This window comes from Canariomyces notabilis (assembly GCF_033297395.1).
Source record: "Canariomyces notabilis strain CBS 508.74 unplaced genomic scaffold N656scaffold_4, whole genome shotgun sequence".
NCBI lineage: Eukaryota > Fungi > Ascomycota > Sordariomycetes > Sordariales > Chaetomiaceae > Canariomyces > Canariomyces notabilis.
Window position 1 is genome coordinate 44,271 of NW_027041826.1, and position 11,406 is coordinate 55,676.

The window sequence follows — 11,406 nt, forward strand, 5'->3', positions numbered from 1 at the left end:
ACCCTAACCCTGAGTCTGCAAGGTCGACTTCATTTGAAGAATCCCATTCCATGATCAGTGATCACCAATTGACTGTGGGCCCTCCTCCATGGCCTGTTTGTCCTGATCGACGAGAGAATCGCATGGTGGTAGCTCGGTTTCTAGGGTACGTACACTTCCTCGAATCTACCTGTTAAGCAAGTGATGCATTTCATCAGGATCGGGATTGAGATCAATTGGGAGACCATTCTCCTTCTCTCGTGCGAAGCTGGCTTGTCTGGACGCTGAACTCTGAAAACCGTTATGTTATGTTTATGAAGTACTCCGTACATACCCTAACCCAAACAGCACTCCGATTCATAAAGTCCAGCCTAACATTCTCTGGTTCCAGGCGCATCTCTTGACAGCAAAAGATGGCTTAACGTTTCTCAACCCAAGTGTTTCAAGCCACACTTGCGGGAGATACTCATGATCTCCGGATCGCTGTTCGGAGATTTACACTGCTGCCCGAAGTCCTGTCAACAGGAGTTTGAACTCTAAATCTCCCTACATGAGACGATGAACCCCATGTCGTCCGTTCTGTGCCGCCCGAAGATTGGATTGCACACCTGCATGCCCCAGACTTGGCGCCGTCTGTGACAGGCACCGTTTCACCATTCCCGCTGCGGTCTTTGCGCCCACTGCTGTCATCGAACAAAAGCCCATGCTCATGCGACAGGGGCACCACACTTCAACCGCTCGCCAAACAACAAGCGCCCCCCTTTCAGGGACTTTGACATCAATGGTAACCAGTGAGCCTTCAGCGCAACCCTGTGCGACAAAGTTTCCCGCGCGCGTTTCCCATGACGGAGCAAATCGATCTGCAATTACATTGTACAGTACACACGGGTGGTCTTCTAACCCCTACTGTGTACGCTGCCTGTCATCAAGGACAACGCTTCGAAACATTCGAGCTGCTAGTCCGTGAGCCGCCCTCCTGGGCTCATTGCCGCCATCGCCAATCTAGCTTCCCTCGGCCACTCACTGACAAGGGATACATGCACGAAACGTTCTGGAGCCTGCACATCAGAGGATCCCATGAAACCCATTAACCAGGCAGGGGACTTACCTTACCCTGATTCAAATTGCGAATGGGGGGAAAGCAGTTAGATGAGCTGGGACTGCCTAGTTCCTACCTCTCCCACCAGCGTGTAAGCTGCCCGGGGAATGAAAGTATCATAGGAATAAGTAGCACTAGGTTCCCCCGAACCATTATACTCTACTTTCTTCACCGGTCTCTCCTTTGAGTCGTCACTCCTGATGTGCTGTTGTACATAGTACCGTCCCTTTATCAACCTTCGCTTCTTGACCTGCCTGCTGGGCGGGCATCCATTCCTTTGCTTGATTGAGTGAGGCTTCTGTTCACGCTCTCTATTATTCGTACGGTTGTGTATTGATAGCATACACCATGGTCTTTACACTCTCTTCCCTCCTTGCTCTGGTTGCCCTGGCGGGCGCAAAACCCCTTCGTTCCCGAGCAGTCGACCGCCTCGATGAAGCTGCTACCGCCGAGGCCCACCAGCGAGACAATGGCGCCACTCGAGCCTTTTCTGGCGTCCAGATCAAGGTATGAGGTCGGAGATGAAGGAGTGCCCCGTTTTGATGCTAACCCGCCGATTGTAGACATCAGACGGGAAATGTCTTTTTGTTGACAAACTCTCGGGCGATTTCCGCGCCAATCTTACTCCGGTTCAGGTTGCCGAGTGTGGATTAACCGACGGACAGGGCTGGGATGTCATCACGGCAGGCAAACACATCACGGGCGATGGTGTCATGCTCGTTGTGAGCACTCTGACCCAAGCCTGCTTGAATGTTGATACGCGCAGACCGGCCGGGAACCAGGTTCTGCTGTTCTCGTGTGGCGGCCGGGCTGACGGAGGTACGTGATATGACAGCACGACTCCCGAGGGTTCTCTGCTGATGCTCTTCCCTAGGCGGAGAGGTGACCGATTCACAACTCTTTGTATTCAATGGCGGCGCCGGTCCCCTCTCTTTCCAACCGCGGAATGAAAAGGGTTCTTGTCTTGTTGTTAAGAATAATGCTCTCGATATCACCAATTGCAACAACGGGGATGCCAGTCAGTCTTTCACATTTGGCGGCACCGCAGTTGGAGGGGGTGGCAACGGCGGTAATGGCAACGGCGGTAATGGCAACGGCGGTAATGGCAACGGCGGTAATGGCAACGGTAATGGCAACGGCGGCGGAAACGGCGCTGGTGGTGGTAACAATGCCGGACAATCGTCAACGACCTGCACCAAAACGACCCGGACGGTAACCGTGGCCTCGTCCACGACTGCTAAGGCTACCAGCGCTTCCTCATCTACCAAAGCTGCTCAGACTACCACCACCCCTTCCTCTACCGCGGCCGCCCAAACAACAACAGCAACAACAACGCCCGCAACAAGCGCGGGCGGCGCTACTGGGACCAGGACAGGGGGCATTTTGACGGTGAACCCCACGGAGCCCGTACCAGTTTCACGAGCCGGCGGTACTCTGCAGCCCACAGCCGCCGCCGAGTCTCACGAGCGCGACGATACAGCCACAAGAGCGTTCAGCGGCGTCTCTATCCGCGCGCCCAATGGGCAGTGTCTCTTCATCGATCCGACGGCGGGCGACTTCCGGCAGAACCTGATCCCGGTTTCCCTGGTGGACTGCACGGGCGCGCCCAACGAGAAGTGGGACGTCATCACCGCGGGCAAACACAACCAGGCAAATCCCGGGCAGCCTCCTGCTGCGCTGATTGTTAGCGCACTGGTATGTTTCCCTGATTAAGCGATACGGAAGAAGCGAAGAGGGAATTTGCTTGCACAGGAAACTAACATGAGATCCGCTCAGACCCAAGGCTGCATCAGCTTTGACGGCAGGCGGCAAGCTGGTGACACGGTAACCCTCTTCTCCTGCGGCGGCCGTGCTGATGGTGGTGAGTAGCTCCTATGCTCCTGGATGCCACCCTCTGCCCCTTTTGTTACGTTGCACACGTCTAATCATTCTTCTGTAGACGGTGGCACCGATGGCAACCAGCTCTTCCCATTCATCGGACAGACAAGCTTCGCGTTTGCTCCGCGGAACGAGCAGAACAGAACTTGCATCCTCCCTGGAAATGGTAGACTTGATTCGGGTCCTTGCCCTACTGATGGTTCTCAGCTGTTTTCCATCTTTGAGTGAACGGGCATGTCGTTCGGTTGATGTTGGATCGCCGAACAGGAAGACCTCGTGCCGATGCTGGATCCGGGGTTAAGCTCGATCACTGTATGAAGATTGGAGCGCGGGGCGGTATCTTTGTAATTCTCGATGTTGTCTGTATTATGTTTGCATCTTTTTATCCGAGGAAAGATGAGAGCTCCTCTCACTACCGTACTGTGTATACGGAGGAGAGACAGGCTTGAACGAATGTCACGAGTGCAGCAGTTGGTGCAACGCAACCGTTCTGTAGAGGCAGTTGGCCGTGCAGTGGATTGAGTGTCCCTCGGCGCTTCACTTGCAGTTGATTGGTCAGCAAGCTCGGGAAGGATCGACCAGCCGCCGAACCTCCCACCGCAGTATTCCACTTGACATCATCCCGAAATTTTGCTTTCGCAAATACCTCGCCGGCCGGCAGCGGAAAGGCACTTACTATAGCAGACATTTCTTTCTCATATACTACTCAGCTAGAGTACTCAAACCATGCCACCTCTCCGCTGCGCCAACGCGCCGACACCAGCCAAGCTCTTCGTGCAGCTCAGCATGCGACGGCAAGCCATCTCGCCCTCGCCCGCACTGCCCATCCTCGACCTCCTCCTCCCCCGTCTAAGCACCAGCGCCGGGGAACCCTCCCTCCGCGCGCGCCGCGCCCTCTCAACTGCGAACGCGGCAACTGCCACCACATACACCACGTATCCCTTTCCCTGTCCCCGGCACAAAATTCCGACCTTATGGCAACAGCGACTCCCCGGCGCCACATCCTCTCATCATCGCTCATTCACCACCACCCCCTCCCGGCGCGCAACGCACACGATATTCAACCCGCAGTTAGACGAAGATGGCAATGAAATGCGCCTGGAAATCACCCCGCGCGCAGCAAAGGTTTGTCCTTTTCGCCACTCCTCGAAAATGCCACCTTTTACCCGCCCTCCCTGCCTGTAATACATGCAGACTAACCGCTACCCGCTACAGCGCCTCACCGAGATCATGGCCAAAGACCACAACCCCTATCTGGCGCTGCGCATCCAGGTCGAGTCGGGCGGGTGCCACGGGTTCCAGTATCTCATGAAGCTCGTCACCCTGCCTGACTCTTTACCCAGCCTTGGGGAGAAAGACGGCGGCGAGGCCTCCCCAGACAACACCGAGTCAGCAGCAACATCCAATGCTATAGGTGCGGACGACACAATCTTCACATATACCCCCGATGACAACGACGGGGGCTCTCCCCAAACAGCAGACCTGACGGTTCCCAAAGTTATACTGGACCAACCCTCGCTGGAGCTTCTCAAGGGAAGCAAAGTGGACTTTACGATGGAGCTCATCGGGTCGCAGTTCAAGATTGTGGATAACCCCTTGGCCACGAGCAGCTGCGGTTGTGGCACGAGTTTTGACATCAAGATATGACGGGTTTCCTTCCATGTTGATATGGTGTATAAATGATACCCATTGATATTCGAGCACGGGCTGAACAAGACCACATGTATGTACACTGCTACCTATAGCAACAGATATAGACACATGCCAGGCCAGTACGTGGTCAAAAAGATCAAGTCAGTGGCCCTGAGCGACTCTTGTGGAATTCGGGTAGCATCCTGGCCAGTGGACAGTAGGCTAGATCACAAAGTCTAAGGGTGAATCAGATGTTGCGTGCAAGAACGACATCATGTGTTGCATTCATTCCCCGCGAGCCTCCCTGGCTGTCGCATTAACGCCGAGCACCCATGCAATTGCCCCTGACCTAGAGATAAGAACCGCAAAACCGCCAAAAGCCACCTTTTTAGTTCATCTGCCTGATCAGAGCATTGATGTGCTCCTCCCGATTGCCAAGGTCACCACCCTCAATGAAGTGCTTGAACTTGCGAGGGCGGAAGCCACCAGTGGGGTTGCTGAGCTTGAAGGGCCACAGGAAGTTGGAGGCCTGCTTGAAGTTGGGGCCGACAGTGTAGATCTCATGAATGAGATCCTCCATGCAGAGAATGCCAAACTTGCCCAGGTTCTCCTCAATGATGGCGTTGTCAGTCAGGGCGATGCGCTGGCCGTTGACCTTGCCATAACCGCGCTTGTAGATGAGCTCCTTGACGCTCTTCAGGTTGGGGTAGCCATAGGCAACCCACGGCTCGACAACCTTGATCATCTCAGCGGTGGCCTTGGTGACGCGAACGAAGACGCCATTGTTGATCTGGAGCAGACGGAGCAGCTGCAGGATCTTGCGCGGCTTAGGAGGGATCTTGTTGATACTTTTGAAACGTCAGTCCCGGCTTTCAAGACCCGATATTCGCGATAGTGGACCTACCCCTTGATGCGGATGACGAAGATCAGCTTGGCCTCGGCCGGGATGTGGAAGGAGCCTTCCTGCTTGGCGAGGCGAGCAAGGCGGATCTTCTCACGCTCGGCGTCACGGTACTCCTTGACGTACTTCTCAGCACGCTTGAAGATGGTGCCGCGCTTCTCCTTGTTGGCCTGCAACGAACTGTCAGCAACTCTGCAAGTCGCTCGCACTTAGAATGTCAAATCGTCCTCCACATGGTTCGATCAGACCCGAAAGATGGTATAAGTTTAGCAACAGCATTGACCTGGGTCTAGTCGCTATGTGTGTTGTGCATCATATCGTCCCACGGAGGTCCAACAGAAAACGGTAAACCAACCTGCTTCTTCTTCTCCTGCTCGGCAGCGCGCTCGGCGCGGGCCTTCTCCTGCGACTTGCGCTTCTTCAGGAGAGTCTCGGGAACCAGAATATCGTTCTGGGTCGGGACGGACCTAAGCGTTCAGATTAGTACGTAGTCCAGCATACCGCAGTATGTGGTAGAGCGCCGGTAGAGAACTGCTGCTCGTGCGACATTCTCTCGTGGCTAACTCGATTTTCAACGTCGATTGACGGAGACCCAGCAGTGCAAGCAAACAGCTTGCAACCGCACTGCGGACTCGCATGTCTCGACACCTTGAACAAACGTTCAAGAAGCTATGCTGGCATGGGCGGCCCAGTAGTTTTCGGCCACAGAACCGACTCCTAGCTCCTATATCCCAGCCGCAATGAATTTAAGGGTGAAGGCAGAGCCTTCAGCCCCAACACCCCGCGAGGCATCTCTCAGTCTACAAGCTGAACCGGCTCCAGCCTGGAGGAAAGAGGGAGAAACGCGGGAGGGATCGAGCTGGAGCGATGCCTGGTTCGAAATCGAAACCAGGAAAAGCATCCAGTGAGAGGACTACGCCAATCTGCAGAAAGTGACACGCGACGATACCATTCAAAACTTCAAGGAAATATGCTGGGGTGAGGCATACGTGGAAGCCATCTTTCTGGATTTGTCGACCTGTCTGGCGGTGCTGGAGTTGTCGTCGGTTCGGGTCGAGAAGATCGCAGGAGAAGAATTTCGGTGGTGGGCACGAGAAATAACGTCTGGAAATTTGGAGCTAAAAGTGGGGCCGATTGTTCGCTTCGTTTAACTTAGGGCTTGCGCCGAAAAGATTTGTGTCCGTGCCCCCGCTTTCTGCAGCGTCTCACCGCCAGAATTGATAGGGCATTATTCTTCCCACTTAGTGCCTCGAAATTCCGAGAAAGTCGTTGTCGACGGTCCATTTTCGCAAGAACACCAATACCCAAACCCCAAGGGAGGCAGGATCTCGAAGTCAAAATGGCCCCGAAGAAAGCCCCTCGTGCGCCTCAGGAGAACATCTCCCTGGGCCCTCAGGTCCGGGAGGGCGAGCTCGTCTTTGGCGGTTCGTTGACTCCCACCATCCAGACAGTCTGTGGAGACTCTTACCTGACGCTCGCTCTTCTGTACAGTTGCCCGCATCTTCGCCAGCTTTAACGACACCTTCGTCCATGTGACCGATCTCAGGTTCGTACGCCGCTGAATCTGAGAGACCTACGCACGGGGAGGTTGTGGGAGAAAGAGGAGGAAACCTGCAACTCCCACAACCCCCACCACCCCGCGATCAGGTCTTGACACACAAACGCATGGTTCTGAGGCTAACATTCTGGGTGATTCCAGCGGCCGCGAAACCATCTGCCGTGTCACCGGTGGTATGAAGGTCAAGGCCGACCGTGACGAGTCTTCTCCCTACGCCGCCATGTTGGCTGCCCAGGACGTTGCGGCTCGCTGCAAGGAGCTTGGCATTACTGCCCTTCACATCAAGATCCGTGCCACTGGTGGTATGTTTTCGCCTGTTCCCCCGACTCTCGCTGTTGAGGTATAAATCACGGATTGGCTAACGTTGAATTCTCTACAGGCAATGGTACCAAGACCCCTGGCCCCGGCGCTCAGTCTGCCCTCCGCGCCCTGGCCCGGTCCGGCATGAAGATTGGCCGCATTGAGGATGTTACCCCTACCCCCTCCGACTCGACTCGTCGCAAGGGTGGTCGTCGTGGTCGCCGTCTCTGAATTGGAGCGCGGTGGCTGCGTTGTCTCTGGGAAAGGACCGGGTTCTCGTTTGGGGGTTTTTGCTGTGGCGTTGACAACTACGAGGAGAACGGCCTTAGATTGCCTGGTCTCCATATCCTGGCGCTTGTCACATGTTGCTTATGGCACACCTGCAGCAGATTGAAAATAGAGAATCAAGGGATGGAGCTACGAAAGTAGCCCTGAACCAACGCTGCCTTGCGTCTAGGTCATCAGCGACCCCCAACGATGGGTTCTCTCCAAAACGCACTGGTATCATGAAGTCCATCTGTACTCTCCAGCTGCCCCGGTGAGTCGTGACTCTTATGCCTCCATGAACTTCCTTTTACGATTGCCGCACGTCCATATCATTACATAGCCCCGCATTACACAAGCTCGCAGTCCAAATAGGGGTTTCTTGGTACAAGTGATCACTGCAAGACACGGTAGACAGCCGTTGATGCCAATACGAGAACGCGTGAATGCCTTTGGTAAAAGAGCCTCTGATTCCTGTCTGCATTCCCTGGTCTATAGTGGATTCCATTTTACCACACCACAGAACCAGTTTTCATACGTAAAACAACCCTTGACCCAGTAAACTAGTAGCAAACTGAACCGATAAATCCCTCCGTCATCCCAAGACTAAGCACGAACCGCAGCACCAAGCGCACCGCCCGTAAACTGTGTGCCGCCGGCCTGCCGCTGTGTATTGCCGCCTGTCCTCGCGCCACCCCTGCCGCCACGTTGGCCACCACCCCTCGCGCCGCCGTGGTGCCTGCCGTCCTTTCTGCTGAAGGCGTTGGCCGAGCCTTGTGTCCTCATCTCGAGTGTGCGCTCGTTCGTCTCAATCAGGTTGCTCGCCTTATCTGAGAGGGCCAGGGCAAGGCTCTGGAGGCGGCTGAGCTCGACGCCCTTGCGGAAGATGACCGTCTCGGTCACAGGGTCATGAGCAGCGGCGAGCTCCTCATGGTTGGCCATCTTGTCAACAACCTCGGCGACCTTGCGTGAGTCAAGCTCAAACATGGAGCTCAGGGTCTCAATGGAAAGGGTGTCATAGAAGGGAGCATAGGTGAACAGGTAGGTCCGGAGTCCCTCCTCCTGGATCTGTTTGGCGAGCATGGCCTTGATACCCTCAGCGCCCGGCATGAGGTCCCATATCTTGATGCTGTGGATGAAGGTGATAGCCTTCTTCCACTCGCCAGCGGCCAGTGCCTTGGATGCCTGCATGACATGGTCACGAGTGTTCTCTGGCGGGCCGGTGAAGATCTGCCTCTCGTGGTATTCAAGCATGCGGCGGTACGTCTTGCTGATGATGCGCTTCTTGATATCCGGCGATGAGCCAATTTGCGCGAGCAACGGGATTTCAAGGAGCATGCTGCAGGTGAGATAGACGCACTCCAGAAGCTCCAAGTTGATGTGCATGTGGAAGGGAAGTTGCCGTTGCTTCTCGAGGCGTTCTTGCTCCGGTGTAACTTGACCGTAGCGCTGCATCATGACGCCCTGAGCCAAAAGCTCCTTTTGCCGACCGCTGCCGCAGATATCCTGAAGAGTATTCTGAGCATCATAGATCAGACCTTTCCGGAAGGCACACAGGCCGACCTGGACCAGGGTGCGGTTGTAGAGGATCTGTGTGGCGACATCGAAATTGGGAATGCTCTCTTGCAAGTGGGAGGTGAGCATCATGTCGCGCGCCCTGTCGTACTCTTCATGTAATGCCAGGAAGTAAATCTGGCAGAGCATGGCACGAGCGCGGATAATGCCCTCGCTATGCTCGAAAAGATAATCGCACAGGACGTGGATAAGCTTCCCGGCTTCGCTCGAGTAGGAACGAGGTGTGATGGCAGAATCCAAAGCATTGGAAATCTGCTTCCATGCGTTCTCCTCTAAAATCTTCACCACTTGAGCCGGCTGGGACACTCATGTTAGCAAAGTTCCCAAAGGTTCCGCGACGAAGGAATCTCAACATACCTTGAAGTAAACGTGATCCAAACGTCGCTGGATAATCCTGTTCAGGCTCTCTTGGGGCACTTCTAAGGACGCATCCTTGCGGATGGTCTCATAGTAGAGAAGACCCTGGAGAATAATGGTGTAGAGCGATGTCTCGTCCGTCAGCCTCTCAATGTACTCGGAGGTGTGGGGATCGATGCTCTGCAAAGAGCGGGTAAGCTCGTCATCCAAGCGCTCAATGTATGACACTACGCTGCCGGGCACCTTGATGTACTTGTCATCAGGACCCAGGACAGGCGTCTTTTCGTCGTCATCCCACTCCTCTGCATTCTCGATCACAACGTGGTCCTTGTGCGTCTCGAGGAGGGCAAGCAGAGCTGCCAGCTCCTTCTCGGCGGCCTTCCAGTGTTCCAACGGCATTGAAGACGCGGTGCCGGTACCCAGATCGAAGCGAGCCGAAACCAGTGTCTGAAGGACCCGAATCTTGAGATAGGGCGTCTCGGCAACCTTATTGAGCTCTTCCATGACCCTGATCTGCTCCAAGCGGTCCGTACTCTTCCTGCCCCTGGACTCGATGATTGCACGAAGGTGCTTTTGAATGCTCTCGGGAGAATAGGTAATGGCCTTGCCGCCGCGTTTGGGGACCGTGGCGAAACCCTTGTCGTCCTCATCTTCTGGCTCCCCGGAAACTGGCTCCTGGAACCTGACCTTGGTGGCTTTTGGAAGAGGCAACTCCTCCTCGTCCGACTCCATAAACGCATCGCTGTCTTTCCTGAAAGCATCGATCTGAGCCTGGTACTCCTTGTTGTTCTTCTTGATGCGTTGCTTGACAGCATTGAGACCCCGTGCGTTTGTGGCGTTCATCTTTTTTGGCGTGACTTTCTGCTTGGCCAGAGTCTCGTTCATGAAATCCTCCAACTCGGCGATACACTTGATGTATGACTTTGGCGCCTTGCCGCCATCCTGTAGTTTTATCACCTGACGGTTAAGTTTGTCGAACTCTAAAGCAGGGTTAGCACTGTATGCCTTTCTCAAAAGACAAGAGACGTACCATTTGCGATGGAGCCCCAGTCATTGATCTTCTGGCCGTTTTGAATGGCGGTAATCGTAGCCTCGAGTTCGTCGAACCTCTTGTCTTTGGCACTCTTGACCTTTGTTGCCCCTTCCACATCGCTTTCCTCACTCTCGGAGGATGCTTGGTCAACCAAGAAACGGGACAAGCCCTTCTTTTGAGGACCGGCTTCATCGTCGGACTCTTCCTCCTCCTCATCCTCCTCCTCTGAGGACTCCTGCTCCTCCTGCTCCTCCTCCTCTTCCTCCTCAGATGTGGAGTACAGCTCCTCCTCCTCAGAGCTGCTCTCGGTCGAGCTCTCGTCGCCGCCGCGGAAGAATCGAGACATGATTGCAGCTAGTCCGTAATCGCTATGCTATTCGGTGGTACTTTTCGTGGTCCTCGACAACGCGTTGCTCGGTGGTGGCCTAATCTGGCGATGTAGGGCGAAAACTGAGAGTTGGAGGGGTTGAATTAATTTTCGCTGAATGGTGATTTTCTTAGTGGGGCGATTTGGGGCTAGCGACCGTGGCGGGAATGTCAGTTGAGTCAATGGGCAGTGCGGCACAGGCGCACAAGTACTCCGTACTGTGGAGTGCTCCTCCGCATCTCACTCGCACACTGTCTTTGACATTGAGAACACTGGAAGCCCGCTACTCTAGGCATGAAACAGTCTGTCTTTGTTCAGAGCCAGACCATACGATTCCGGCACCTAACCCCCGAGAGCCTACAGATACTACGGTATTCAGGCGAAGTACGAAGTAGTTACTTTAATACACATCCAACTGATGCAGCTATAAGCGACGCGGGCTACGAAGTACAGTTCAGTGGTA

At 54.8% G+C, this 11,406-nt stretch overlaps 5 protein-coding genes across 5 annotated transcripts; 3 read left to right on the top strand and 2 right to left on the bottom strand.

The window, feature by feature from the left end:
- Positions 1-1,426: 1,426 nt before the first annotated feature.
- On the top strand, positions 1,427-3,184 carry N656DRAFT_703697 (uncharacterized protein; the record flags this gene model as incomplete). Its single annotated transcript, XM_064811112.1, has 6 exons — positions 1,427-1,585; positions 1,642-1,897; positions 1,953-2,296; positions 2,357-2,773; positions 2,855-2,939; positions 3,018-3,184. 6 exons carry the CDS (start codon positions 1,427-1,429, stop codon positions 3,182-3,184), a joined length of 1,428 nt encoding a protein of 475 aa, XP_064672525.1.
- A 361-nt stretch (positions 3,185-3,545) lies between these two features.
- Positions 3,546-4,733, top strand: N656DRAFT_473603 (uncharacterized protein). The gene is made up of 3 exons (XM_064809768.1): positions 3,546-4,081; positions 4,172-4,370; positions 4,455-4,733. Exons 1-3 carry the CDS (start codon positions 3,683-3,685, stop codon positions 4,601-4,603), a joined length of 747 nt encoding a protein of 248 aa, XP_064672526.1. The 5' UTR covers positions 3,546-3,682; the 3' UTR covers positions 4,604-4,733.
- Positions 4,734-4,976: 243 nt separating this feature from the next.
- Positions 4,977-5,964, bottom strand: N656DRAFT_703893 (60S ribosomal protein L7; the record flags this gene model as incomplete). The annotated part of the gene is made up of 3 exons (XM_064811130.1): positions 4,977-5,436; positions 5,493-5,659; positions 5,845-5,964. Coding segments are annotated over 3 exons (747 nt in total), but the record flags the coding sequence as incomplete, so codon positions are not given.
- An 864-nt stretch (positions 5,965-6,828) lies between these two features.
- N656DRAFT_835017 (uncharacterized protein) lies at positions 6,829-8,000 on the top strand (the record flags this gene model as incomplete). Its single annotated transcript, XM_064818741.1, has 4 exons — positions 6,829-6,913; positions 6,981-7,035; positions 7,189-7,349; positions 7,427-8,000. The coding sequence occupies 4 exons, from the start codon at positions 6,829-6,831 to the stop codon at positions 7,576-7,578; spliced, it is 453 nt and encodes a 150-aa protein (XP_064672528.1). The 3' UTR covers positions 7,579-8,000.
- Positions 7,883-11,091, bottom strand: N656DRAFT_725882 (uncharacterized protein). Its single transcript, XM_064812564.1, has 3 exons — positions 10,574-11,091; positions 9,544-10,523; positions 7,883-9,483 (listed from the first exon to the last, which is right to left on the bottom strand). The coding sequence occupies exons 1-3, from the start codon at positions 10,920-10,922 to the stop codon at positions 8,218-8,220; spliced, it is 2,595 nt and encodes an 864-aa protein (XP_064672529.1). The 5' UTR covers positions 10,923-11,091; the 3' UTR covers positions 7,883-8,217.
- Positions 11,092-11,406: the final 315 nt, after the last annotated feature.

Bases quoted from the DNA above. Each gene is read 5' to 3' on its own strand.
- N656DRAFT_725882 (XM_064812564.1), bottom strand. From the start codon at position 10,922: ATGTCTCGATTCTTCCGCGGCGGCGACGAGAGCTCGACCGAGAGCAGC. The intron at 10,524-10,573 runs GTACGTCTCTTG...ACCCTGCTTTAG, and splicing joins CTGGGGCTCCATCGCAAATG to AGTTCGACAAACTTAACCGT. The intron at 9,484-9,543 runs GTATGTTGAGAT...TGAGTGTCCCAG, and splicing joins TGGATCACGTTTACTTCAAG to CCGGCTCAAGTGGTGAAGAT.
- N656DRAFT_473603 (XM_064809768.1), top strand. From the start codon at position 3,683: ATGCCACCTCTCCGCTGCGCCAACGCGCCGACACCAGCCAAGCTCTTC. The intron at 4,082-4,171 runs GTTTGTCCTTTT...TACCCGCTACAG, and splicing joins TCACCCCGCGCGCAGCAAAG to CGCCTCACCGAGATCATGGC. The intron at 4,371-4,454 runs GTGCGGACGACA...CGGTTCCCAAAG, and splicing joins AGCAACATCCAATGCTATAG to TTATACTGGACCAACCCTCG.